Source organism: Toxotes jaculatrix, chromosome 1 (genome assembly GCF_017976425.1).
Source record: "Toxotes jaculatrix isolate fToxJac2 chromosome 1, fToxJac2.pri, whole genome shotgun sequence".
In the NCBI taxonomy this organism is placed as follows: domain Eukaryota; kingdom Metazoa; phylum Chordata; class Actinopteri; family Toxotidae; genus Toxotes; species Toxotes jaculatrix.
Window position 1 is genome coordinate 22,341,496 of NC_054394.1, and position 23,165 is coordinate 22,364,660.

General features: G+C 41.9%; 2 protein-coding genes across 4 annotated transcripts; one reads left to right on the top strand and one right to left on the bottom strand.

The window, feature by feature from the left end:
- Nucleotides 1-1,973: 1,973 nt before the first annotated feature.
- LOC121197609 lies at nucleotides 1,974-8,438 on the top strand. 2 transcript variants are annotated; one of them, XM_041061324.1, is made up of 8 exons: nucleotides 1,974-2,082; nucleotides 2,521-2,692; nucleotides 2,769-2,929; nucleotides 3,538-3,655; nucleotides 3,946-4,668; nucleotides 5,725-5,900; nucleotides 5,985-6,102; nucleotides 6,332-8,438. In XM_041061324.1, the coding sequence occupies exons 2-8, from the start codon at nucleotides 2,536-2,538 to the stop codon at nucleotides 6,715-6,717; spliced, it is 1,839 nt and encodes a 612-aa protein (XP_040917258.1). In that variant the 5' UTR covers nucleotides 1,974-2,082; nucleotides 2,521-2,535; the 3' UTR covers nucleotides 6,718-8,438. The 2 variants fall into 2 exon arrangements, with proteins under 2 accessions (XP_040917258.1, XP_040917341.1); XM_041061407.1 differs by having other exon boundaries at nucleotides 2,521-2,659.
- A 192-nt stretch (nucleotides 8,439-8,630) lies between these two features.
- Nucleotides 8,631-22,763, bottom strand: tpp2 (tripeptidyl peptidase 2). 2 transcript variants are annotated; one of them, XM_041061133.1, is made up of 29 exons: nucleotides 22,569-22,763; nucleotides 21,568-21,696; nucleotides 21,239-21,334; nucleotides 20,656-20,760; nucleotides 20,390-20,514; nucleotides 20,125-20,288; nucleotides 19,798-19,952; nucleotides 19,612-19,688; nucleotides 19,391-19,518; nucleotides 18,903-19,151; nucleotides 18,673-18,788; nucleotides 18,365-18,536; nucleotides 18,077-18,234; nucleotides 17,901-17,977; nucleotides 17,697-17,803; nucleotides 16,894-17,048; nucleotides 16,571-16,687; nucleotides 16,382-16,482; nucleotides 16,202-16,298; nucleotides 15,977-16,114; nucleotides 15,420-15,664; nucleotides 14,908-14,986; nucleotides 13,501-13,539; nucleotides 12,906-13,057; nucleotides 12,702-12,798; nucleotides 12,426-12,556; nucleotides 11,817-12,075; nucleotides 11,364-11,483; nucleotides 8,631-11,206 (listed from the first exon to the last, which is right to left on the bottom strand). In XM_041061133.1, the coding sequence occupies exons 1-29, from the start codon at nucleotides 22,731-22,733 to the stop codon at nucleotides 11,117-11,119; spliced, it is 3,843 nt and encodes a 1,280-aa protein (XP_040917067.1). In that variant the 5' UTR covers nucleotides 22,734-22,763; the 3' UTR covers nucleotides 8,631-11,116. The 2 variants fall into 2 exon arrangements, with proteins under 2 accessions (XP_040917067.1, XP_040917147.1); XM_041061213.1 differs by lacking the exon at nucleotides 13,501-13,539.
- Between the last annotated feature and the right edge of the window lie 402 nt (nucleotides 22,764-23,165).

Below are 23,165 nucleotides of genomic sequence, written 5' to 3' on the forward strand. Positions count from 1 at the left end.
AAGGCGTTTTCATAAGGGTATTTAGTAAGCAGGCATTTTGGATTCATCATAAGGCATTCACCCTAACCTTGACAACGTACGACATCAGTTCTCCAAATGTTACATTAGTCAAAAACCACCAAAACTTATTCACAGCAAATCCAACAAATTCTGTGACATTTAACTTCTTGGCAGCACACAGAAACTTGTTGACGTTTGTATTGTTGATGTTGATTTCTAGTGTTTATACCTCGATAACACTTCTGGGTAACATCACCAGAAAAACACTTTAAGGAGGTCAAATTAAATGCCACTTCCATACAGGGCAGCATGTACTGCTTCAGTAACATGAACACCAACATGTCACACACAATTTTTTCATTTTTTGGAAACTCACCAGTTCGCGTGATTTGGAAAGAGTTAGTTAGAGCCACCTGCTATTAATGTGACCCGTTAAATCTGATATCTTATTTTTGATTCCAAATCCTTCAACATTTTCAGGGTCATTTTCTGTCCTGTGATTTCTTGTCTTTTTGCCCGTGCGATGATATGTGCTTTTTGGCTGCAGAAAGACAGGAGCAGTGAAGAGCTAGATGAAAGAGGAACAGAGAGGTCAACTAAGCTGGTGACTGTGAAGCCCCCAGGTATCATTGTCAAGACAAACACACACACACAACAGCTGAAAACTCTCAGTGGCCTTGTAGAGATGTCAGTTAACTTCATCAATCTGTCAACAGTCCCCAGATAACAAACAAGTTTTCAGTGAGAGACAGAGCTATGATGCTGCCTTTTATCAAGCTGAAAAACTCTTATGTTGTTGACTTTCATCTGCTCCCATTAGGGGTCGTCAAAGAAGATCACCATCCACATATTTGATTTTCCATTAATTTTTACTCCAAATTCCCTTCCCAAAGGAATCTGGATTCAGGGAAGCTGGAGACTGAACCACCTACCCAAGAATCAGTGGCCAACTAGCTGTCCCGTCTGAGCCAAATAAGGCTGCTCCACATCAACAACACAGCTGGGCAGTGACCTCACCACTGTGCTCTCTTCCACTCCCCATTAACGTGTCAAAACACCCGGAGGTCCTGGATGGATTTCAAGTTTTGGGATGCGAGTGGATTTAGCTTAATGACACCTGAAACTGGGTATTGGTCAAACGCTGTCAAAATGTAACCGAGGGCTATCTAATTGAGGTTTATATTACAGGAGCCCCCTTCTTTTCTCGGCCGGTTGATACATGGGGGCTGCATGCCAGCCTGATCCTGTTACCTCCAATCTCTGGTGAAGCAATTGAGGCCATTGCAGGAAAAGTGACCAACACGGACACGTTCCAGACTACATTTTTAAATAGACTCTTGGCTTGATGAGACCCCCCCATCATCTTTACTTATCTTTATTGTCTGATAAAGGCATTGCAGAAGAAGTGGCATCAGCTTCATAGGCATTAGAATCAGTTCAATTGGCTTTTAAGTTTTGGTGACAACACATACACACTCAAGGGCTCCCTGTCAAGATGTTCTCAAGTCAAACACAAATCATGTATTGGCCTGGTTTTCAGGAGGGCTTATCACCCTGTGTCTCTCCGTGACTATTTGTAGATTACCAAGTAAAACCGATGCATTCCCAGGGTAGTGTGTAATATCTGGACTAATTTGAATCTGGGAATCATTCAGCAGAGTTAGGATAAAAGCCAGGTTTTACAAGTTTAGCATTCCCTCATATTATGCCCATTCAAGTTGTATTGAGTGAGAGGTTACAGACCATGGAGAATTCCATCAGGGACGTCCACAAGCAACACTGGAAGCAAAGATCCATGGCTGTAGGTATCATGGCGTTCCTCCCTCTCCGACCCATCTTTGTTGTTGCTGTTGCATGCTTCTGTGTGTGTGTATGTGGGAGGGCGTTTGAATCTACGTGCGCTCCGTTCTCGTGTCTCGCTTGTGTTGATTTCTAATGGGCACAACTCTAAAAATACCCCCGTGCCCTTGTGATGGTGATGGGTGTGTTCAGCAGGATGCTGAGTCTCTATAACCTCGCAGTCAGAGATCTCCAGATGCAGTCATATTGCTCCTGAGATCTTGCACTGAAAAGCAGAAGCAGGTAGGTCAAAGGTCACAGGTAGGGTGATTGAACATAAGGTTTTCACTATATTTGCCAAAGTTAGGGGGAAGTACTTGTAGAGAGGACTTTTTTAAAACAGAAATTTGGATCGAATGTCAGGGTTTATGAAAGTGTTCCTGTGTCTCTGTTTTCACTAACTAAAAATAATCTTTAAAAATAAAACAAAAAGTGAGTTTTTCATATTTATTGTTCGCTATTTAAAAATGTGAATGTCACATGGGAGGGGTGTGTTCTCTTAAATAAACAGCAAGAAAATGGAGAGAAAGCAGCTAGATAATGGGATAATGGGCTATGAAAGGGACATTAAAAAAGAAAGAGGATATTATTACAAAAAAGTTTAATTGAAGCTCAATCTCTAATGCACTTGATTCAGTCTCTAATTTTTCATGTGTAACCGATAATATGTTTGTCCAACAGTACAGAACATTTGACATGGATTCGTTGTCGACATATTTTGTGGAGGAAACCAACTGTATGAGAGGTAGAAAGGAGGAAGAAGAAGAAGAAGAAGAAGTAGAAGAAGAAGAAGAAGAAGAAGAGGAGGAGGAGCAGGAAGGTGAAGATGAAGATGACAAAGAGGAGGAAAATTGTGAGATGAAAAACTCGGAGTTACATTTTTTATTCAGACCCCACAGATCTGAGTGTCTGACTTTTATATCTTTCAGATAACTCACAAACCGAGGAATCAGCCATCCAGAAGCAGCAAAGATCGGCCTGGGCTCCGTGTTTCTTCTATAAAACAGATAGAGAGGTGTATTATTATGCTGGGCAGGAGATCAGCATCGAAGGGGCTTTGGACTCGTATGCAGGCACAATATGGCCAGCGGTGAGCAGCACTGTTTTTGAGATTTGGAACCTTATATACATGTATTTGCCATAATATGACAAAGGAAAGGAAAATGTAACCTAAAGTAAGCTATCACATTAAACAATGGTAGAAAATAATCCACGCTCCAGGTCTTTCAACCCAATTGAAAAGATCTGACATACAAGCACAGAAGCTCTTATAATTTAATCAAAGCAAAAAAAAAAAAAAAAAAAAATTTTTTTTTATTTATTTATTTTTTGTAATTTATAGCCCCCACATACAAGAAGTCCTATAAGCGTTATGGATGAACTCATAAGGGTTACTGCGCTCACATGTCAACAGAATAATCTCCATGACAACAGATGAAGTCCATCTACTGATGAAGGCTTTGTGATTGTGTTGAAAGCTCAGGAAAGAGCTAGTGAGTAGACCTCTAAGTTGGAAGTTGTTTTGTGAAATTGTTGTTTCCAAGGTCAAGAATGTCAAGAATGGTCAAGGTCGATAATGCCTCTGAAGTACAAGCAGCTTATACATTACAAAACTTAGTTTTCACCATAAAGATAACACTAAAAGTCACAGTGTTGCGTATTGATATTGACTGCAATGATGATGTTGACTTCCTTCAGGCTTTGACTCTCTGCCATTACCTTGACACTCATCGCGAACGGCTGAATCTTGTGGACAAAGCAGTCCTGGAGATCGGAGCAGGAACTGGCCTCGTGTCTGTTGTGGCAGCACTCCTGGGTATGTAAGAGGAGAGGACCGTGAACCTGTTCTCAGAGACACATACTGAGTGACTTAGAACATCAAAGCCAATTAAAAGACCACAAAGAGATGCAAACTGGCCACAAAGAGATGCTCAATGACTATAAAGACTGACTACACAACAGAAAACAATCACCTAACCTCTGTGTACAGCTGAAGGGTTGGGGGCCCCTTTTCATGTCTGTGCACAGGAGACCATTGCCTCATAATCTGTCCATGTATACCTCAGAGGTTATATCGGGTTCATTTTTTGTCTTTACTGTCCCCAGGTGCATGGGTGACAGCTACAGACCTTCCAGAGGTCCTGAACAACCTGAGAGTCAACCTGAGCAGGAACACGAGGGGGCGCTGCAGACATACACCCCAGGTGGCAGCTCTGTCCTGGGACTATAACCTGGAGCACTCCTACCCCACATCCATCTATCGGTACGACTATGTGCTTGCAGCTGATGTTGTCTACCACCACAACTTCTTAGACGAGCTCCTGGCCACCATGAAGCATTTCTGTCGACCAGGAACGACTGTGATCTGGGCCAACAAGATCCGGATGGAGAATGATGTGACTTTCACTGAGAAGTTTAAAAAGGCCTTTCACACAAGTTTACTGGCTGAAGATGGAGACATAAAGATCTTCATGGCAACTTGCAGAGAAGGAGAGTTCAGAGAAGGTGATGAGGGGCTGGAAATCCAAGATCTGCAGAGAGAGGATGAGGAAGGAGAGGAGGAGGAGGCTGAAGATGAGAAAAACAAAGAGAAGCTGGTGGAGGACAAACCCAAGGAGGATAAGTTTCACTGTGTCAAGGAAGATGAAACAGAGGAACCTTGTACATTAGAGGCTGAGAGAGGAGATGATGCGGAAGAAAAAAATGAGCATGAGTGTGATGAAGAGGAAGAGATGGAGGAGATAAAAGACAACAAGGAGGATGAGGAGACTAAGCCAGAGAACAGTGATCAGAGCTGCAGCACGACAGCCAGCCATGAAGATGCTACGGGTGAGCCATCTACATGATCTATGGAAATGCACATTGTGTATCAACACAGTGGACAGTTTACCCAAATTGCAAAATGATAAAACATTTTCTCACTTGCATCAGACATGAGGACATTTTACCTGCTGTTTATGCTGTGTCTGCCAGTCCCTCAGTCCTCCACTTTAGACCACATTGAAATATGCCAGCCATGGTCTGCAGTGGTGGAAGAAGCACTCAGGTGTTATGCCTAAGTAAAAGCATCAATATCACAGTGTAAAAATACTCAGTTACAAGTAAAAGTCCATCAAAATAAACTTAAAGCACAAAAAGTAAAAGTATTGGCCCATTTCAGAATAATGTACTGGAAATAAGTGGGCTTGCTTTAATTTGCAGAACTAAGAACATTTACTCAAGTACAATTTTGAGGTACTTCTACTTGTGTATTTCTATTTTAATGCAACTTCTACACCATTACAGTATATAAAGCTGTTAAAACTAGCATTGTTCTAAAACGCTCACAGCAGTAAAATGAAACATACAAATTGATTCACCAGTAATATTAAGCCAAAAACATAATATATGACAGCATAACACTGGGACCACTTTCCTGCATGATAAGTACTTTTGATACTTTAACCTAAATTTTCCTGATAATACTTAAGATGTGAGTACTTGCAGCGTACACTTTAATGTGTCTGACAAAGTTAATGGCAAGAATTAAATGTGCGATGTGAGCTGCGAGACATGGTAAAGCCAAAACGTGGTGAAGCCAAAATGCTGTGAGGCCAAAACTATTATCAGCTATCCTTAGTGGCAGCAAAGGGCCGAAGTACTCATCCCACTGGTGTAGAGTGTCTGAACTTAAAAGGAGGAGAGGCAGAGACTCATCTTTTCCATTGCAGTGAAGTTAATTGGTTCACATACAAACTGATGTCATATCTTGTGTCTGTCAACGTTCTGATGTTCATCTTTTTTATCACACTCTATCAATCTACTGGCTCATTATCTTTGTTTGACATTAACGTTGCATCAATGTCTGTTCACTGTCAATTCATATTTTTGTCCTTGTTGTGTTAGATTCTGAGGAGAAACTTACGTTTACAGAGCAGGCGCCACAGAAGAAGCAGGACAGAGCACCAGCCTGGGTTCCCAGCATCATTTGCTGCTGTAGTAAAGATGTGTACCATTATGTAGGGCAGGACATTGTCATTTATGAATCCATAGACTCCTTTGGAGCAGTCATGTGGCCAGCTGTGAGTATTTCATCTAAATGACAAAATGCTTCTCCTCAGTGGCGTTATTCAGTCCTGCTGGTTTTCTTTCTGTCTTGCGTGCAGGCCTTGGCTCTGTGCTCCTTCCTGGACAACAACAGGGAGAGGGTGAACCTGCAAGGGAAGGAGGTGCTGGAGCTGGGAGCAGGAACGGGACTGGTGGCCATTGTGGCCAGTCTGCTAGGTGAGCAGTCACAATAGTCATCAGGACATGACACACAAACATCAGCTTTAAAACACAATAAACATGGCCGTTATGAAAAGACAATATGAAAGGTGAAAATTTATTCCCACTAAAACCACAACAAAAGAACTGTCCGCGTTCACAGCTGCATCACCACATGACAAGCTCTAGTATAGTTTCTGTTTTTGCAGTGACAATGATGACACATGTCATGTTTCTGGATCCTCAGGAGCTTCGGTCACAGCCACAGACTTACCAGAGGTGTTGAGTAACCTCAGGGCCAATGTGATGAGGAACACTAGGGGTCGGTGCAGACACCTGCCCCAGGTGGCAGCTCTGTCCTGGTCCTACGACCTGGAGTGCACCTACCCCACATCCATCTATCGGTACGACTATGTGCTGGCAGCTGATGTTGTCTACCATCACGACTTCTTAGACGAGCTCCTGGCCACCATGAAACACTTCTGTGAACCAGGAACGACTGTGATCTGGGCCAACAAGATCCGGATGGAGAATGATCTGACTTTCATTGAGAAGTTTAAAAAGGCTTTTCACACAAGTTTACTGGCTGAAGATGGAGACATAAAGATCTTCATGGCAACTTGCAGAGAGTGAGACGTGTCAGAGGCATGGATATATTACTGAACCAGCCAACTAGGAACAGGCCCAGGGGCCCAACAGGATATAGGGGCCTAAGGTCAGACCCTCAGTTGGAAAGTTAAAGGGCTCAGTCAAAAGTAGGAAGGTATCAGTCACATCTTTTTGTGCCTAACCCCCCCATCCCCCATCCCCCAAAGAGACATCCTCTCTTTGTCTCCTGCATGGCCAAAATGCTCTAGTTTAGGTGCCAGTATCAAGGTTTTAGCTATCAGCAGAACTTTAGAATTATGATTATCCTGGAAAATATTCACAAAAAAAGACGCAAAACAGCGTGATATGATTAGATGTTGTGTGCAGTCTTGCTACTGTGGATGAAGGACCTTTCGCCTCTTTTCGCCTCTCTGTGGCTGTTGTTGTATGATTCCTCCTTGAAAAAATGATCAAGTTTAGAAATAGTCACTGGTCACTACGTTTACATATATAAAGACCTCAAATATATACAGATATTTAAGGCTAGAGATTGTGAAAGAGAATGATATGTGCAGCTGAAGTGCCCCAGCTAAGGATAAACCAAGGATGTTTACAGTAATGCGATATGTGCCTAAACCATTTAGCTACAATGTTCCTTATACAGATGCCTTTTTCTTTAACTCCATGTGATCCAGGTCTGATACCATATAAGCCTGAAAAGGACAAACCTGTGCTACATGACCCAGACCATTGCTGAAAATCTCCTTCAGCTGTATTTTGCTGTATGTACAAGTTATGACCAGTGAATGCCTTAATTCTTCCAAATCATTTTTATTCAGTGTCATTTTCTTGTTTGTGACTTAATTCCATGTGACCACAAAATGGTGTAACAGTAGCTCAGGTCTTTCCCACATGTCATTGAGGAAGAATGGGTATAAAATAATACTGAGAGAATACAATGTTATCTCATAACATTCTGTAAAATATTGGCATTTACTAGATCTTATGACTATAAATATAAACACTCAACATCCAGAAGAAGCATTTCTAAGTCTTTCCTGACACCAGCAGAGTGAGAGTAACGGATATGAGAAGTCTGTTTGGTGCCAGAAATGGACGGTACAGTCCTGTGGTGAAAGTTAAGGCCATTTTCGGAGAGACTGTCATTGGCAACGCGTACTGTCGACAGCTGAGCCCTGAACGCAACATCTGTCTGAACCGAAACCCAAACACGGGACAGAGGTGACAAAAGAATTAAGAAGCAGGAGAAAACAGAAGATGTGAAAACTAAAACCGATCAACACAACGTCGGTCAAAAACCAAACCCCAAAGTGACTCCAGGAAAAACCCCTGTGTACTTGGACAGGCCTGTGCTGAGGCCGCTGCAGAAAGTGCACACAAGTCACAGCTATAAACAGAAGCACGAGTGTTCTTACCCCTGGGTAAACATGAGTTGCGACCACTGATTTGCTGTGTGTGTGTACAGTCATCCCAGAAAAGAGTATTTATTCCCATGAGGACATAGGGCCTTGGCTTGGAAGCAGCTGCTTTTACATTCTTAGGCATGTACCTTCCACTGTGAGAGGACTTAAAACATTAGGGAAAGAGGACACTATTAATTAAAGCCATTATATCTACACCTGTGGTTTTCGTTCTTCTATTCAATATTGTTATGTCCAATGTTGTCAATTATATTATTTCTGGCAAAATTTCCATCTTCAGCCTTCGTAGCTCCTTTGAAAATTACACCAACTTTAACATGGGAAAATCGCTCTTTGGTTAAACTGATAATACTAAAGACTGTTACGGGAAACCACACAGTCTGTTTTACAGATTTACAGGTGAAAAAGGTAAAGACACAAAGATAAAAATGTAAAAAACCGAATATGTAGTTTGTAGTTGTTTAGCATGGTCCTCTTTTGCACGGCATTGTGAAAACATGGAGCCATGTGTCCTCATTTGTTACATGAATCAGGTGAGATCTTTTTAAGGACCATACCAGTTTTTTTTTTTTTCAAGTTTTAGCTCCTTAACTAAAAATCATGTATACATTTTTACTGGCCATTTATGGCCATTATGTATGCTGTTAAGTTTTGTATTTTTAAAACCATTCCATATAGTTATTGTCTCCCATTAATTTCCCTATGACACTGAAAAGAAATGGTAAATTCTACAAACTTGCTCAAAGGGGAACTTCAGCAAGTTTGAACTGACTGACGCTGTTTGAAAATGAAATAATGTATACATTTTTTTTCTCCTCTGCTTAAGGCTAGCAGCTCCAGTCTAAATACAAATGCTATTAGCAGTTGAGTTGCATTGTGGGTAATGTAGGTGCCAGGTTTTGACAAAGAAGATAATGTCTCTGATTCTGCAAGTTGATTTACCAAACAACATGCCAAACTGATTTTGACTCATAAGTTGCTAAATCCTGATTGGGGCACAGAAATATGCCTGTACTGCCTCAAACCAGCGAAAAAAGCTCAGACAAAACAGCACAGACATATCTCTCATGTGAAACGATGAAAACTTTGCCAGAAAATTGTGTGTTCACATTGGACCCCATCACTCACTGTTGTAAAAAGATGAAAATTTTGATTTATTGAAGACTCAGTGTTACCTATGGAAGGAAATCAATGAAAACCAATGACTTCCTGGAAGAATATCATCAAAAATCTAAATTATCCTAAAAAGCACAATGGTTAGCTGTGATGTAAAGTATACATGATTTGTAGTAAATCACATCAAACATTCAAAACCACTGGCATGGTCCTTTCAAGTAAATACAGCATGTGAAAAAAAAAAAAATGCTCATGCTTTACCCCGCTCTAAATTGCTATCATTTCAGTTCTGTTCATGTACACAAAATATACTCACAAGTACACATAAAATCATTCACAAACACACACTCAGAAAGAGGATATTGTCAAAATCTTGTTTCGGATTAAAAATCTCTCAAATTGAAACAAACTAAAATCTGCTTCCAAATAAAACTATTTTTGCTTACATCCTAGAAGACATGCATATATGCAAAATACATCAATAAGAATAATATTTGTATTATATACCTATTGCATCTTAATATTTTTCATGTTATGCGTGTATGTACATTACTTTATGACTCTGTGTACAAATGCAACATTTTGAATGCTGCTGAGAAACATCTCCACTACTGTGTGAACATTTTACATTGAAATCTGATCTGGACATCCTACTGCTGCCTACAACTGCATCTGTTATGTTAGTGAGGTCTGTTTGATGGCCGTCAAACGTGCCGCTCAGGTAACAGCAGCGTGAGGTGGGTAGCCAACACCTCTGGAGGTAAGGAGAAGGCAAGAAAGTGTGTTTGTGTGTCACTGACGGCTCGCATACAGTGCACAGACACATCACACTGCTGATATGAGCTTTAAAACCACATTTGACACCAAAGGCTGATGGGTGAAATCACTGCTAGTGGCTGAGTGCTGACTGACGCTACTGATTCTGCAGCTTCCTGTGGCCAGAACCCTCGCACTTCGTCTATCATCCCATCAGAAAAGGTAAGGTACGAGTAGAAAGGCACCTCAGCACTGCTGTGTGTGCTGAGACTGTGTACGTGAATCAGAGCCTAAAGACAGACAAGACTAAACGTTAACTTCATCGCCATGGCCATGACGATCAAAAAAAAAGAGAAAAGATTTGAAGTTCTCTCTGAACCTCCCTTTCAAATCAGGGATCAGAAATCTCTGCCTGCCGTAATATGTCCGAACATCGTGCAGCAGCGAGTCCTCCCGTCTTCTCACTGGAGTATCATTCTGTTGTTTTTTTTTTAAGTGACTACATAGGGTCACAGTTTTTTTTTTAAAGACTTGGGATGCATCCCTGGAGTCCACACTGGCCCTTTACAGTATTTACATGAGACAATGAGGTTATTAATATTACGTGGAGCCTGGACAGCTGATGAGGGTGGGTGGATGTGGAAGCCTCCAAATGTGTAGACAACACCAAAATTAAGGACAACACACCTAATTACCATATCACTGAGCTACAGTATCAACAAGCCTCGCAAGGAATTTTGAGCCTTAAAATAATTTTTTTTTACCATTTTTTTGTTGATGATATTCAAACAAACAGCTGAGGCAGCCTCGCTACATGGTAGGCAGAGCTGTGATGTTCAACAAGACATTTAAACGACCTCTGGTTTGAATGGCTCACGATCGCAGGATGAACTTGATCCCTTGCCTTATGAGGTGTCGAGTGAACCAAGCTGTTTACACACAGCGTTATCCTTCATTTTGGTGTTCGCCTACGTCTGAATATGAAAAACTGAAAGAAATTCTCAGGAGGCAGCTGGTTGGTCAGATGCATAGACCACGTGACCCTGAGGGACATGATATCCAACTTACCATGTAATGGACCATGTATGGCCATGCTGCTCATGCATGTATATGTGTGTGTGTGTGAGTGCCTAGAAAGGTGTGTAGTCGGCAGGGTACATGACAGGGAGCCAGTTCTCACTGAAGGTAGCGCAGTGTGTCCACCGGAGGTGTCGCATAAGCTGGGAAACAGAAAACAGGAAAAAGCCAACAGTCAACATTTGTTCAGTCACAAATATGTTTTTATAAAGTTAATCTACTCAGTTTTTGGAGAAAGGAGTCACAATATCTAACAAATAACTTATGATGAACAGATAGCAGTTGTCGCTCTTCTCGTACCTGGATACAGTTCTTCATGTTCTCTTTGCTGGGCTTCTCCTCCACCATCTTTGAGGCGTATTTTAAGGCTCGGCTGTACATCTTGTTCACCAGAGCGTGTTTATATGAAAACATCAACACCTGAGCAGTGGAAATGTCACACAAACAAAATATATTAGTTTAACATTCACAGAATTAATACAAAAGTGGCTCGCTTTGTGGACACATAGCATACATCCACTAAGTTCACATTTTCAGGGAATAAAGAAAGTATTGATAGAAGGACCAGTGCATTGTTTTTTGTCCTTTCATGGGATTTGTTGGCAATAAGTAAAATAAAGCATATCATCACCCTTATCCTCCTAAAATATATTCACATCACAAATATTTAGAAGAGTTAACTAACTGAACTGTCCTCCATTATAACGGAGCATCTTTGACCTTTCCTTGATTTTCTAAAAACATTCTGCTCACCTTGGAGTCAGTTAGCTCTGCCCACTTCTGCACCTCCCAAAACGTATCAGTCAGAGCTTTAGCCACGTTGTTCAGGTTGTCGTCAGAACTGCTTGCCACCTGCTCACCAGCCTCCTCCTCTGCTGGTGCTGCTGCTTGTCCTGTCGCGACAGCACCAGCAGCATCCTGTGGCGCGGGGGGCAGCAGGAGCTGGTCAGCCAGAGCACAGCCCTTCCTACACAGAGAATCCAGCAGAGATGACTTCTGCTTCTCCATGTCACTGAAACACAGATGTTAAGAAAGACAGGTCAAATTAAGGTGCTGAGGATCAGGAATCCAGAAATTTTTGATGGGATGATCTGAGGTGTCAGGATCTGAGTGGCTCACCTCAGATAAACAATTTCCTAGAAGAAACCCTGATACTCTATGTACGAGTTCATGTTCTTCATATTGTCATGCTGTTACTGAAACTGTTACTGTAATACTGAAATCACACGTCTGTAATGTTCCCTGCGTCCACTTTTTGTCCTACTCTGCTTCCCTCTTTACTCTCAATTAAGCATGCAGAGATGAAGGATTCTAATGATGTTCATATCTCTACTCTTAATATTATACTTCAGTGTGAAATACCTCTTGATAGCAGAGGCATCAGGCCGAGGGTCTGTCTTCATGGTGAAGTAAACAGCTAAGGCCGTCTGGTCGATGTGGGAGATGACGATGTCAGCTGCTGATACCACCTCCTTGAGACGTTTGACACGCTCCTAAACACAAACAGGAGAAAGAGATATGACTGTGAGCGGTGAGAATTGCATAGTTCAGACTCCAACTTCTGCATGAAAAAATAATTCAGTGCTCCTTACAGGGCTTTATGCATTTCCCTTTTCTCTCGCTTGTGTGCACTGTTACCTTTTCTGAGTCCAGCTGGTGCAGTCTTTGCACATGCAGTGGAAGGTAATCTGAGTAGTTTTCCATCAGTTCATCATAGATGGAGCTGGAGTCCAACCTGGACAGGAAAGAAAGGAGAGAACACGCGGTTGAGGGAGAACTGCTAGAATAAGGTAAAGTGAGCGATGTGTTGTTGAACATAAAGGGATGGGAAACTGTACACACTTTGTCATCCACTGAATCTTCAGGTCTCGCATGGCTTCTGCAAACTCCTCTTTCACGTCTTTTTCTTTGTCTCCTTCCTTGTCCTTCTCCTTCCCTCCATTCTTTGTTTTATTGGGAGCAGGAATTAAATGGTAGATGACTGGTACAATATCCTGTATGAACACAAAAAAAAAAAATGTAATCGAAAACCAATAGCTGCTGCATTCAACAAAATCCTAGTCTGAATCAGCAAATTCTCACCCTCTTCCTATCAACCACGTCTTTCTGGTTCCCTCTCTCTTTAAATCAGTTAAGAGAAATGCTTTTTAATACCCAGTTATACAAGTTTAAAGTAGTGTTCATTATCAGTTGATGCTGATATTTAAATATATCTTAATAATTCTACTGACCACCAGAAAACATTAACTACTTCATTTCAAAATAAAAACCTATTATGACTGAACCGTTGCATATTTCAATACAGCAATATTGACATGCTTTGACATGATTAATGCAGATGTAACAAATCCCATCTTAAGGTAAGGAATAAGCCATTTCCAGATGGTAGGAGAGCAGTGGACGCTCTGTTGTACAGTGTTTCTAGCTCATCCAGTACCTTTTTAAACTTTCCTTGACGTTTTGCAGAGGCCTGCCCCTGGTGGTCAGAATAACACACAGTGAGGAAGAGACAACACAAACACACCAAAAAGGATTCGCTCTTTCTTCATTTTATCTTTCATCCTCACTCAGAGACTCAAGAGTCTGTCTGTCACCTACCTGTCAGACTTAAACATATGACACAGTGGTAAACAGTGGTGTAATGCTCAGATTTCTATCTTGTGTTCACATCTAACAAATCCGATTGGCGTGTTTTTTTTTCCTACGTATTTCCACTCAGTGCTGAAAACTAAATGGAATGAGTGGAGTTATATGAGTGAAGATCTGACATGAGATTAGCAAAATTCTTGTGTGTGTGTGCGCATCATGATCAAGCCATACACAAGTCTTCAACAGTGCAACGTAAAACAACATGGAAAACTTTGATCACACAAAAACTGAAAAATATTAAGACGTGTATGGTGAGACAGGTCTTTAAAGACATAAAAGTGACCACTTGCAGCCCAAGAAGATAGTAAGAATAGGGTCTAGAAATAAAACATTTGCCATTGTGGTGTGTATGAAGGTAACTGTTTCAATTTTTTGTTGGCATTTAGACACATTTCAGTTCATTAGTGGTTTTTGACAAACACAAACCCTTTGACTCTATTGTAAACAGCAAATACTTCTCAATTTGCTTATAACTGTCATTTTCTTTTGTGTGATTTATTTATATTTAGAGTCTGACAGACAGTATATAAACTCAAACCATTTTGGTAAATCTTTTCTTTCTTGCTTTATTTTTTAAAGCTAATATTTTTTCCCCAAAATAAAATAAAGAAATTGAGATAATGAGGTCCAGTAATGCTCAGAGTTCAAGGACTCAATATTCTCTGATATATCAGTCACCTACAGATTCAATAAACAACCAAATCCAGTGTAGTGTTGAGATTTGCCATGAGCAATATCAGATTGTTTTTCTGGGAACAGTGGACAAAGGCAAATGAGTGAGGAAAGAAAAAAAAAATGACATGCATCTACCAAAAAGGATGGCAACCACTTTAAGAAGCAACAGGCCAGACTGATCAGCTCAGGTCTGAAAGTGATGCGAGATCCACCAGACAGAATTTTAAAAAGGAAAAAGCTAAGAGCACTAAAGCACTGGTCTTTAACCCTGATCATCAGGACCGCAAGCACTTCACTTGTTTAATGATTCAGATTTTACATCATTAATCAGGACTGGCAGACTGGCCATGGCAACCCGTCTTTTCTTTACCCTGTGGTTTGTTTTAGCTTCAGTCAATAATGTGTTAAAGTCCCTGAATGTAGAAAAAGTTAAAACCAGCACTGATGACTGTGGGTCCTGAGGAGCAGGACTGATCACTGCTCTGAAGTAAAGAGATTAACAAGGAACAGAGTCACTCACTGCTTTCTTGCCATACTCGCTCTTGGGGACAACGAGAGAGCCTGAGAGATAGCACCCTGGACTCGTCCCCTTAGGGATCCTGAGAGAGGGAGAAGGGAGAGAGACAGCGATAGAGGGAGCAAAATATCACACATTTGATATCACTAATGTAGAGAAATGCATGTAAGGAGGAATTTTTTTGATAAGCAAAGACTCTCTGATCCAGTAGTGCTCTACACTGGGATAATTGGTGTTCAAGAACCTCAAAAGAATATTCTGAGGAGGAGGTAAACATTAATGATTAGTTCAAAACCCTGGATACAATTTGAAAGTAAATTAAATCTGGCTCCTGTAGATTAAGAGTCTGACAGGATCTACAGTCGCACCATGTGTCACAGCTGCTTCCTCCTGGACTGTGAATATATCCCGGGAGAAAATTAAAAACAGCTTTTTTACTTCTCTTCTGTTATCAGGCACCAATCATGCCAATCAACTAAAGGAAAAAAAAGAAAAGTCTCGCCGGTTTGACTCACTTGTCGTCTGGCAGGGCTGTGACATAGAAAGGCTGAGTGGCACCCGGGCACAGGGTGACAGAGTTCGCCTTCTTTTTGGCCATGAGGGCAGCTCGATGAGTCTCATAGACATCTAGACTGAGAGTGGTGGATAGACGGTGAGAGACCACAAATGGTAGGTCCTTCAGGCGCTCCAGCTCACTGGACTGCTCGTGGCGGACCTGCAGACGCAGTGTGTAGTCCCCCTTTTCCAGCTTCAGGGAATACTAGGAAGTCAAACAAACACAGGGGAGATGTGTCAGTTGAGTTTATAAAATGCACATGAGGAAATTTTCCTCCTCCCTTTTATTCACATTCAGTGCGATTACTCAGACAAATCACATCACACGGATAATCACAGAACATGTTTACATGCACTGAAGCAACCTGGTTACTGGAAATATGTGCATACATACAGCAGGTCAGTAATGAGACTTCTCCCCTGCCCCCGATCTTACTCTGGAAGCATGGTTTGCTTATTTTAACCGCAGCAGTGATGGAAAATAGAAGAGGCAACCTCTTCATGTGGCTGAGCGTACCTGGTGTGGGTAGGCGTCCCCTGAGCCCAACAGTCTTTTGTTCTGATCAAACAACAACCACAGCTGACTGTCAAACTCAGACTCGTACAGCAGCTCACACAGGGTGGGGCAGCTGGGGGTAACCTCTCCACTCTTAGGCTGAGGACAGAACAAAAGCAGATTATACACACATAAAGAAAGAAAAAAAATTGCTTTCTTTCTTTCTTGTATGTTTGCTGGCAGTACCTGGTGAAAGCTGTAGGTGAGGACAATCTCGTAGAGTTGTCTGTTATTGGGGAGAACATCCCTCGCTCCCAAGGCTTTTATCTTTGAACTTAAGGGTCTACAACAACAGCAACATCAGGGATCACACAATGATTTTCACTGTTATCAGACAACAAAATGTGTGTGTGTCTCGAGACCGACCTGAGGGGCTGAACCCAGGACTTGAGGGTAATAGTGGGGGACACCTCCTCGTATCTCAGAGGCGACGACACATCAAAACTCGTCACCCCCTCTGAAGCATGCTGGGTAGAAACAGATAAGAGTCAAAAACAGAGAACTGATACTGACTAGGCCGTAGTTTACTTTCCAGTGTGTTTGTACTCCTCTTACTATGTGCAGGGGAGAAGGAGAAGTGTTGAGTCCATGGAACGAGATGCTGTAGTCCACCGTGACGTCGCCCAGGCTCGCCCACCAGCGCGCAATGCACAGCTCTACTATCCTGCCTGACTGGAAAAGAGACAAAAACACACAGAAGTTAGTCCACCATAATGCCATTTATTATATGCATGCATCTAAGAAATGAAATTTCCTCCATCAAAGGCACCTATGGATGGCATTTGTCAGGGAACTACAGATGACAACTAGCTTTTGTTTTAGGTGACTGGTATGTTCCAGTCAAATAAACAAGTACTAATAAAAAATATTATCTGTACCAGCACAGGAAATGCTTCAGTCAGTGAGCCTCGTTCCAATAGTGAAGAGAACTTGTAGAATTCATTAGCTCTGTATGCTTTCTGTTTGACCAGGTGCACTGCATGGAGAACAAACTTTGACGACACATCTCCCGAATGAGAGGTCAGTGTGATCTCTGCAGGAGAGAGAGAGAGAAAGGCACAGAGGAACGGGGAGAAAAGCAGATGCAGATGAGGGTGAAAGACCTTTCTGCATAATGCGATACGGGTCAACAGCAACAAAAACTACATCCTTCAAAATGGCTAAACATCAATCAACTACTGTAAAGCAACCACTTTAAAAAAAATGAGTGAGATCAAACTCCACTCTTTCATTTTGAAACCTAAAATCAATCTAAATGTTACATTGAATAAAAAACAAAAATGAAAGGGGCTTCGTCAGGCGTAACCATTTGCAATTAAAAGGGAACAAAATTCAACATTTGATATCTTTAACAAACACTTAGAGACTTGAGTGATACTACTGGTGATAGTGTTTCTGAAGTGTTCACCCCCATGCAGCATAGAGTGCAATTCAATACTTTCTTCACAGTCATACCAGTCATAGAATAACAGAAAACCAGTAGGGAACATAAGACCTGCAGTTATTTGTTAAGTATATACCTGTCTTCAAATTATTATAACATTTTTGTGAGTAAATTTAAAACTTTTTAATACTTTCTAAAGCCATTTTAGAATTTGATGCTTTTAAAGACCTGCACATATCTTGCTGAAATGGTCGCTTGCGCACTAGAGCACCCCCCGTATCACACAGAGACACTGACCTGCCCAGGAGGCTCCCTGAGGAACATTGATGAAGTGGCGTCTGATCTGGCCTGGTCTGAAGTGGATGTCTGTAAAACACAACTCCTGATTCCGACCATCTGTGACTCTGATGGAAGACAGAGAGAACTGTCAGACACACGCAAACACACGTTTGTGCAAATTTCAAGTGACAGAAGAAATGACAATTTAACATAAGAACTCACTTGGCAGGGATAATAACTGTGATTGGAACTCTGAACAGTGGACCACAGCTTGGCGCTGCTGTATCATACCCACACACCTTCAAAAAAAAAAAAAAGAAAATCACAGTGATCAGATTATCAATACACACAGAAACAAGAGCTCCATCTTTTCCTTCTCTTTGCTGTCTTGGTCCTACCTCTGTGTAGTGCACTCCCTCTCTCAGTCCCACAGGATCAATGCGGACGTTAACATGACGACACTGGTTCATCAGCTCCAAATGGGAGGGGCACTGGACCCATGGGGCGGCACATGTAAGCGCCAAGTGTAGCTGCAAGGAGATTCTCTCAGAGTTTTCTGTGAAGGATGTTAGAGGAAGACAGTGTAAAGAAGAAATGAAAACACTTGTCCGCACTAAGATAAACTGCTGTAAAAACAAGCAAAGAAAGTGCCGCTGATGATTGTGCCTACTCGGTATGAACAGCACCTGTGTTCTCTGGGAAGATGGGTTCAATTCCTACTCCATGATCTGAGGGTGCAAGAACTTGGTTTGGGTCCCTGAGGTAGATGCCTCTCTGTGTCCCCACGCTTACAGAAAATCCAAGGTGGCTTGTGGGTAAAGAGGCGTGTTGAGTGAGGTAGTCTAATGCCCTGTCCACCTGAGAGGAGGAGAGAGAGAAGAAATGACTGGAAGAAATAACAAAATGCTTACAGTAGAAATAAATGAACATGATAAGACCGTTACGAGAGACAGAAAAGATAATGAAGACCCTACAGCAGCTACAGTCAAGTTACCTGGATTATTCCATGGCCCTGTGCAAACACCTCAATGTCATCAACCTTCAGAGCTGTGTTTTCCAGGGCTCTCCTCACCGCAGGAACAGAGGGACGGATCCCGCTCTGTTTCAGTCCTTTATCACACACAAACAAAAAAAACCACACTAGCATCAGATCTGCACTCATGCACACTTCCATACATGCAGCATATTCCCATTTCTTGTATCACTCCATTACCCTGGACACACCTGAGAGGATTAGTGCGATGCCTCCACAGGCATTAGGGGACGACATGGATGTGCCGTTCATTAGCTGGGTACCACGAAGAGTCCAGTTGGGTACAGATGCAATGGCACCACCAGGGGCACTGATGCTGACCCCCAGGGCCCCGTCTGTACTGGGGCCCCTGGACGACCAGGTGTACTGATTGGGAGGCAGTTTCTCCCTCAGGGAATACTCTGCCACCATCATGTCTGGGGTCACATACGCTCCAACACCTGTGGACAAAAGAAATTAGGGAAAATGAAAAGTCCTTTTTGACAAACAGAATAAAGACTTCACAAATCTGTAAGTGGGTTTCAAACAGGGTTAACTAGGATGTCTAACACCTTTTCACAACAACAAATGCATCAAAACATGAAAAAGCAGTCGCTTGATATTGCCAGTTAGGTTTCCCTTAACTGCAAAAGCAGAAGCTGACTTTAGTGTTGCTCAACAAAAAACAAAATGCAAGTACCTATGACACTGCTGGTGGTTCCCCCTGGGCAGCCAACTGTGGAGAGGCAAGGGCCGTTGTTTCCTGCACTTGAGACAAAAATCACATTGTGCTTCTGGACAGCCTCTGTGATGACCTCACAAATCCTCCTGAAAGACAAATTGACAAAAATAAGTAATGATGCAACACAAGATGAACCCACACAGTAACACATCCCGCTGCTACCACAACACTATACTTACCCCGAATTTGGCCAGTGGGTGGCTTCCCCATAACTATAGTTAACCAGGTCACACTTGTAGTTGATCACTTCAATCATCTTTAAGTGGCAGAGAGATAAAGAATGAAAGGATGAATAAACAAAGACAGGAAAACGAAGGTAAACTGTGAAACGCTAAACTGCATCTGACAGAGTCTGGGCAACATACCGCACGGATGAGTCCTGTGCCTGTTTCCATGGTGCTGAGACGGGTGTCTCCAATCTTCAGAGCCAGGATCTGGGCACCAGGGGCCACACCATTGCGCTCTGGTTCCTCTGGGAAGTAACCTGCTGCAATGCTTGCCACATGTGTCCCGTGAGCCCCTTTAACAGCACACAAGCAAGTTAGACTGGAGATTACACAGTGGACGTCTTGCCATCATGCAGCCTCAACTGTTATGCTGAACATTTTTTATGTTAACTGACTGAATCATGAGAATGCTTCCTTTCAGGGAAGCTGAAAAACAGAGATTTATCACGTGCTGGGATAACTTACCTCCGCTGGTGACGATGCAGAGTGTGTTTCCTTCATCATAAATATTAACAGAATAGTTAAGCATCTCAGCATTTCCTAATGTGGCATACTCTTGTGTCTCTCTGTAGGAGCACAGCACAGTGCACTGGGACAGCTCTCCACACTCTGAAGTGTCCACTACAGCTCTAAAGAGAACAAACGGTAATAAAGTGGTAGCAGGATTAGATAGTGAAAAGGAAAGGACCAATACATCATGCATAATAAGGCAAAAAGTTGATATGGGTACCTCCATGTGATGCCATCATGCCAAAGCACACAGTCATATACAGGACCAGGATCACTGTACTTCTTTTCCAGTGATGCCAGCAGCTCTGACTGACTCTGAAGCTCTTCTTTCTGCAACTTCTCCATCTGTCAACAGGGGAAGCAGGGTCACAGATATGTGTGAGAGCAACAGTAGAGAGAAATCAGAGGAGGGAAAAACCACATTACATATGACCCGTAGCATAAAACACTAATGATTATTCAAAGACTCAAGTTCGTAGTTCTGACCTGTGAGGGTGTTGGGTGAGAGAGGTCAAACTCTTCTGTCTTGCGAGAAACCTCAGCAAGTGCTGCTCTGTGTGGTGGGTCCCACAACTTCTCCTTTCGCTCTTTCTAGTAGACAAAAGTAAACTGCCTTAAAAAGTTTGACAGAAGCTGACAAGATTTCAGTTTCCACTATTTCGTCAAAAAAATTCAGACACTGTACACTCTTGTTTTACTACAGTCTAGTATGGATCTATGATAGGTAGAAACACTGATGCAATGTCTGCATCAGTAGAAACTTTGGGTGTAAAATGAGTCCAGTATTTCAACTATTTTATTTTATGTGTTTGTTTGTTCATTCATTACAAAATGTCTATTATTATATGTGTTAAGTTTAATCTAAAAAATACTGGTAATCATGAAAAATCTTCATGAGAATAGGACAATCTTTAAACCTCTTCCCATGTACAAGCTCTCTAAACACATATTATGATGTCCAAGATTGTGTCTGGGTTATCGGTTCCTGCACATCTACTACAGTGCACAACCACAGTGTCACAGAGTCAAAAGGCAAGAACAGCGATAATGTCCTTTTTCCCTACCCTACCTGTATTCTTTCTTTAAGAGCCTTAGGGAAGAACTCATAGCCATTTTTAACTCCAATGCGATACTTCCCTGATGGATTGACCCAGCCAGGAGGGATCTGAAGGACATAAAAAGACACAGTGTGAGTCGAATATGAATAAAAATTCATAAAAGGTGGGCCGGAATCAGTCAAGTGTAGTTAGACTTTAAAAAATTATTACACATCACCACAAAATAATTTCAAATGTAGGACAAAAGCTGTAACAGAAATGTATTTATTGTAAACTATTTATTGATTTAGTTATTTGACTTTTTATTCATTTGTCTTGATATCAAAAGGTGTCTACTGACCTTAAGTATTCTACCAGAGAGGCCTGTGATTGTCCCATCTTTAGGTTCTACAACTGTGGTCATGTTCACATCACCGCTGCCTGTTGTATCGATGATATCAATGATCTTTGGCTTCCCCTCGGTTGTGACCTAAAGAAGCATTAATCAATTAGGAACATAAGCCTGAAAAGGCATGCAAAGCACATATTACGTTATTTTTACTGACTGGGGAACACCATAAACTTAAAAAAAAGAAATGCCTTGCCACTTTGAATCTGAAATGAGCTGAGCAGTGTATAAACCATCCTGGAGAGTGAATTAACAACCAGATATATTTGTTTACCCACATTGAGGGGGTCAGATTCAGTCTATGCCCTTTTAAGCATGACTAAAGCAAGGCGACATGTGGTTGAAAAGAAACGACTGACCTTTATTTAAATGATGTGCCAACTAACCTCGCTAACCAGACATAACTGTATGAAGATGGGGAGGTTCCTCTTAACAAATTTAGCACTGTGTAGCTAACTACCTGGACTCCAGTGTGACTTGGCAGTTAACATGAAGCTAGTTACGGCTCATTAACCAAAAGCTAACCAAGTTGTAAGTTGTTTCATCTGGCGTCTATGAACCTGGCTGCAACAACGAAACCAGATTTAACCATCTCACAGGACAAACTGCAGTTACTGACGGGGGCTCAAGCAAAGCTGAAGCGGACAAATTCATTTGTTAGCTGCCCGGCTAACTTGCTAGCATGAGTGCCAACTAACTAGCTACCGTTGTGCTGGTTAACTATAAACTAGTCTATCACCGAGACACTATTTGTCGACAGGAGAAAATATGTGTTGTCTATTGCTTTGTATTGATTTGGTTGTCATAAAACTACAAAGCTTATTTTCATAGTTAATGTGTATATCTGTTAATGCTAATAAGCTATCTAGCTGTATACAAATTATGTGAATGAGTGGGGCCTTTAGCTTTGCTAGCTCGAAGCTAACTAACGTGCAGCAGCCGGTCAGGTTTACCTGCATGCCGGGGGCCCCGGGGTCCACCCCGGTGTCGAGGATAGCGATGAGCACTCCTCGTCCATCGTACTCGGGGAACCTGGTGAGGTAAGAGGCGGCGCCGGTTTCTTTTTTGGGGAGCAGCCCGTGGAAAGGGAACGGTTCTTCGGTAGAATGAGCAGCCATGATCAGAGGGGCGACAATGAAAACAAAGCAGCGAAATGGGGAAGAGAGAGAGACAGTGTGAGAGACGAGGAGGAGAGCTTGTTAAAGGGCCAGTGCGTGTGGTTATCCTGTACATCCAGATTTCTCTGCAGCCGTCATTCAACAGGCTTTTTGACACGAACTATGTCACTTGTAATGTTTGAGCTACCCTTATTTATCATGACAGTATTTTTGCTGGTCATGGGTGTACACCTGTACACCTGTACACTTATCCAGAACCCTTCACGGTTACCTCAGCTCACAAACCTATTAAAACTATTTATCAAACTGACTTTGACTTAAAAATTCTCTTAAATGTCAGAAAGGTGCAAACAAACTGCAAGAATGAATATGGCATTGATTTTATTTGCATTGTCTGCTCTTATGCTCTGCGCTAAAATCTCTTTATGTGAT

Coding starts and splice junctions, on each gene's coding strand:
- LOC121197609 (XM_041061324.1), top strand. CDS start 2,536: ATGGATTCGTTGTCGACATATTTTGTGGAGGAAACCAACTGTATGAGA. Junction 2,693..2,768: donor TGACAAAGAGGAGGAAAATT/GTGAGATGAAAA, acceptor TATATCTTTCAG/ATAACTCACAAACCGAGGAA. Junction 6,103..6,331: donor CATTGTGGCCAGTCTGCTAG/GTGAGCAGTCAC, acceptor CTGGATCCTCAG/GAGCTTCGGTCACAGCCACA.
- tpp2 (XM_041061133.1), bottom strand. CDS start 22,733: ATGGCTGCTCATTCTACCGAAGAACCGTTCCCTTTCCACGGGCTGCTC. Junction 21,335..21,567: donor TCTCTGGTAGAATACTTAAG/GTCAGTAGACAC, acceptor TATGTCCTTCAG/ATCCCTCCTGGCTGGGTCAA. Junction 20,761..21,238: donor CTCTTAAAGAAAGAATACAG/GTAGGGTAGGGA, acceptor TTTGTCTACTAG/AAAGAGCGAAAGGAGAAGTT.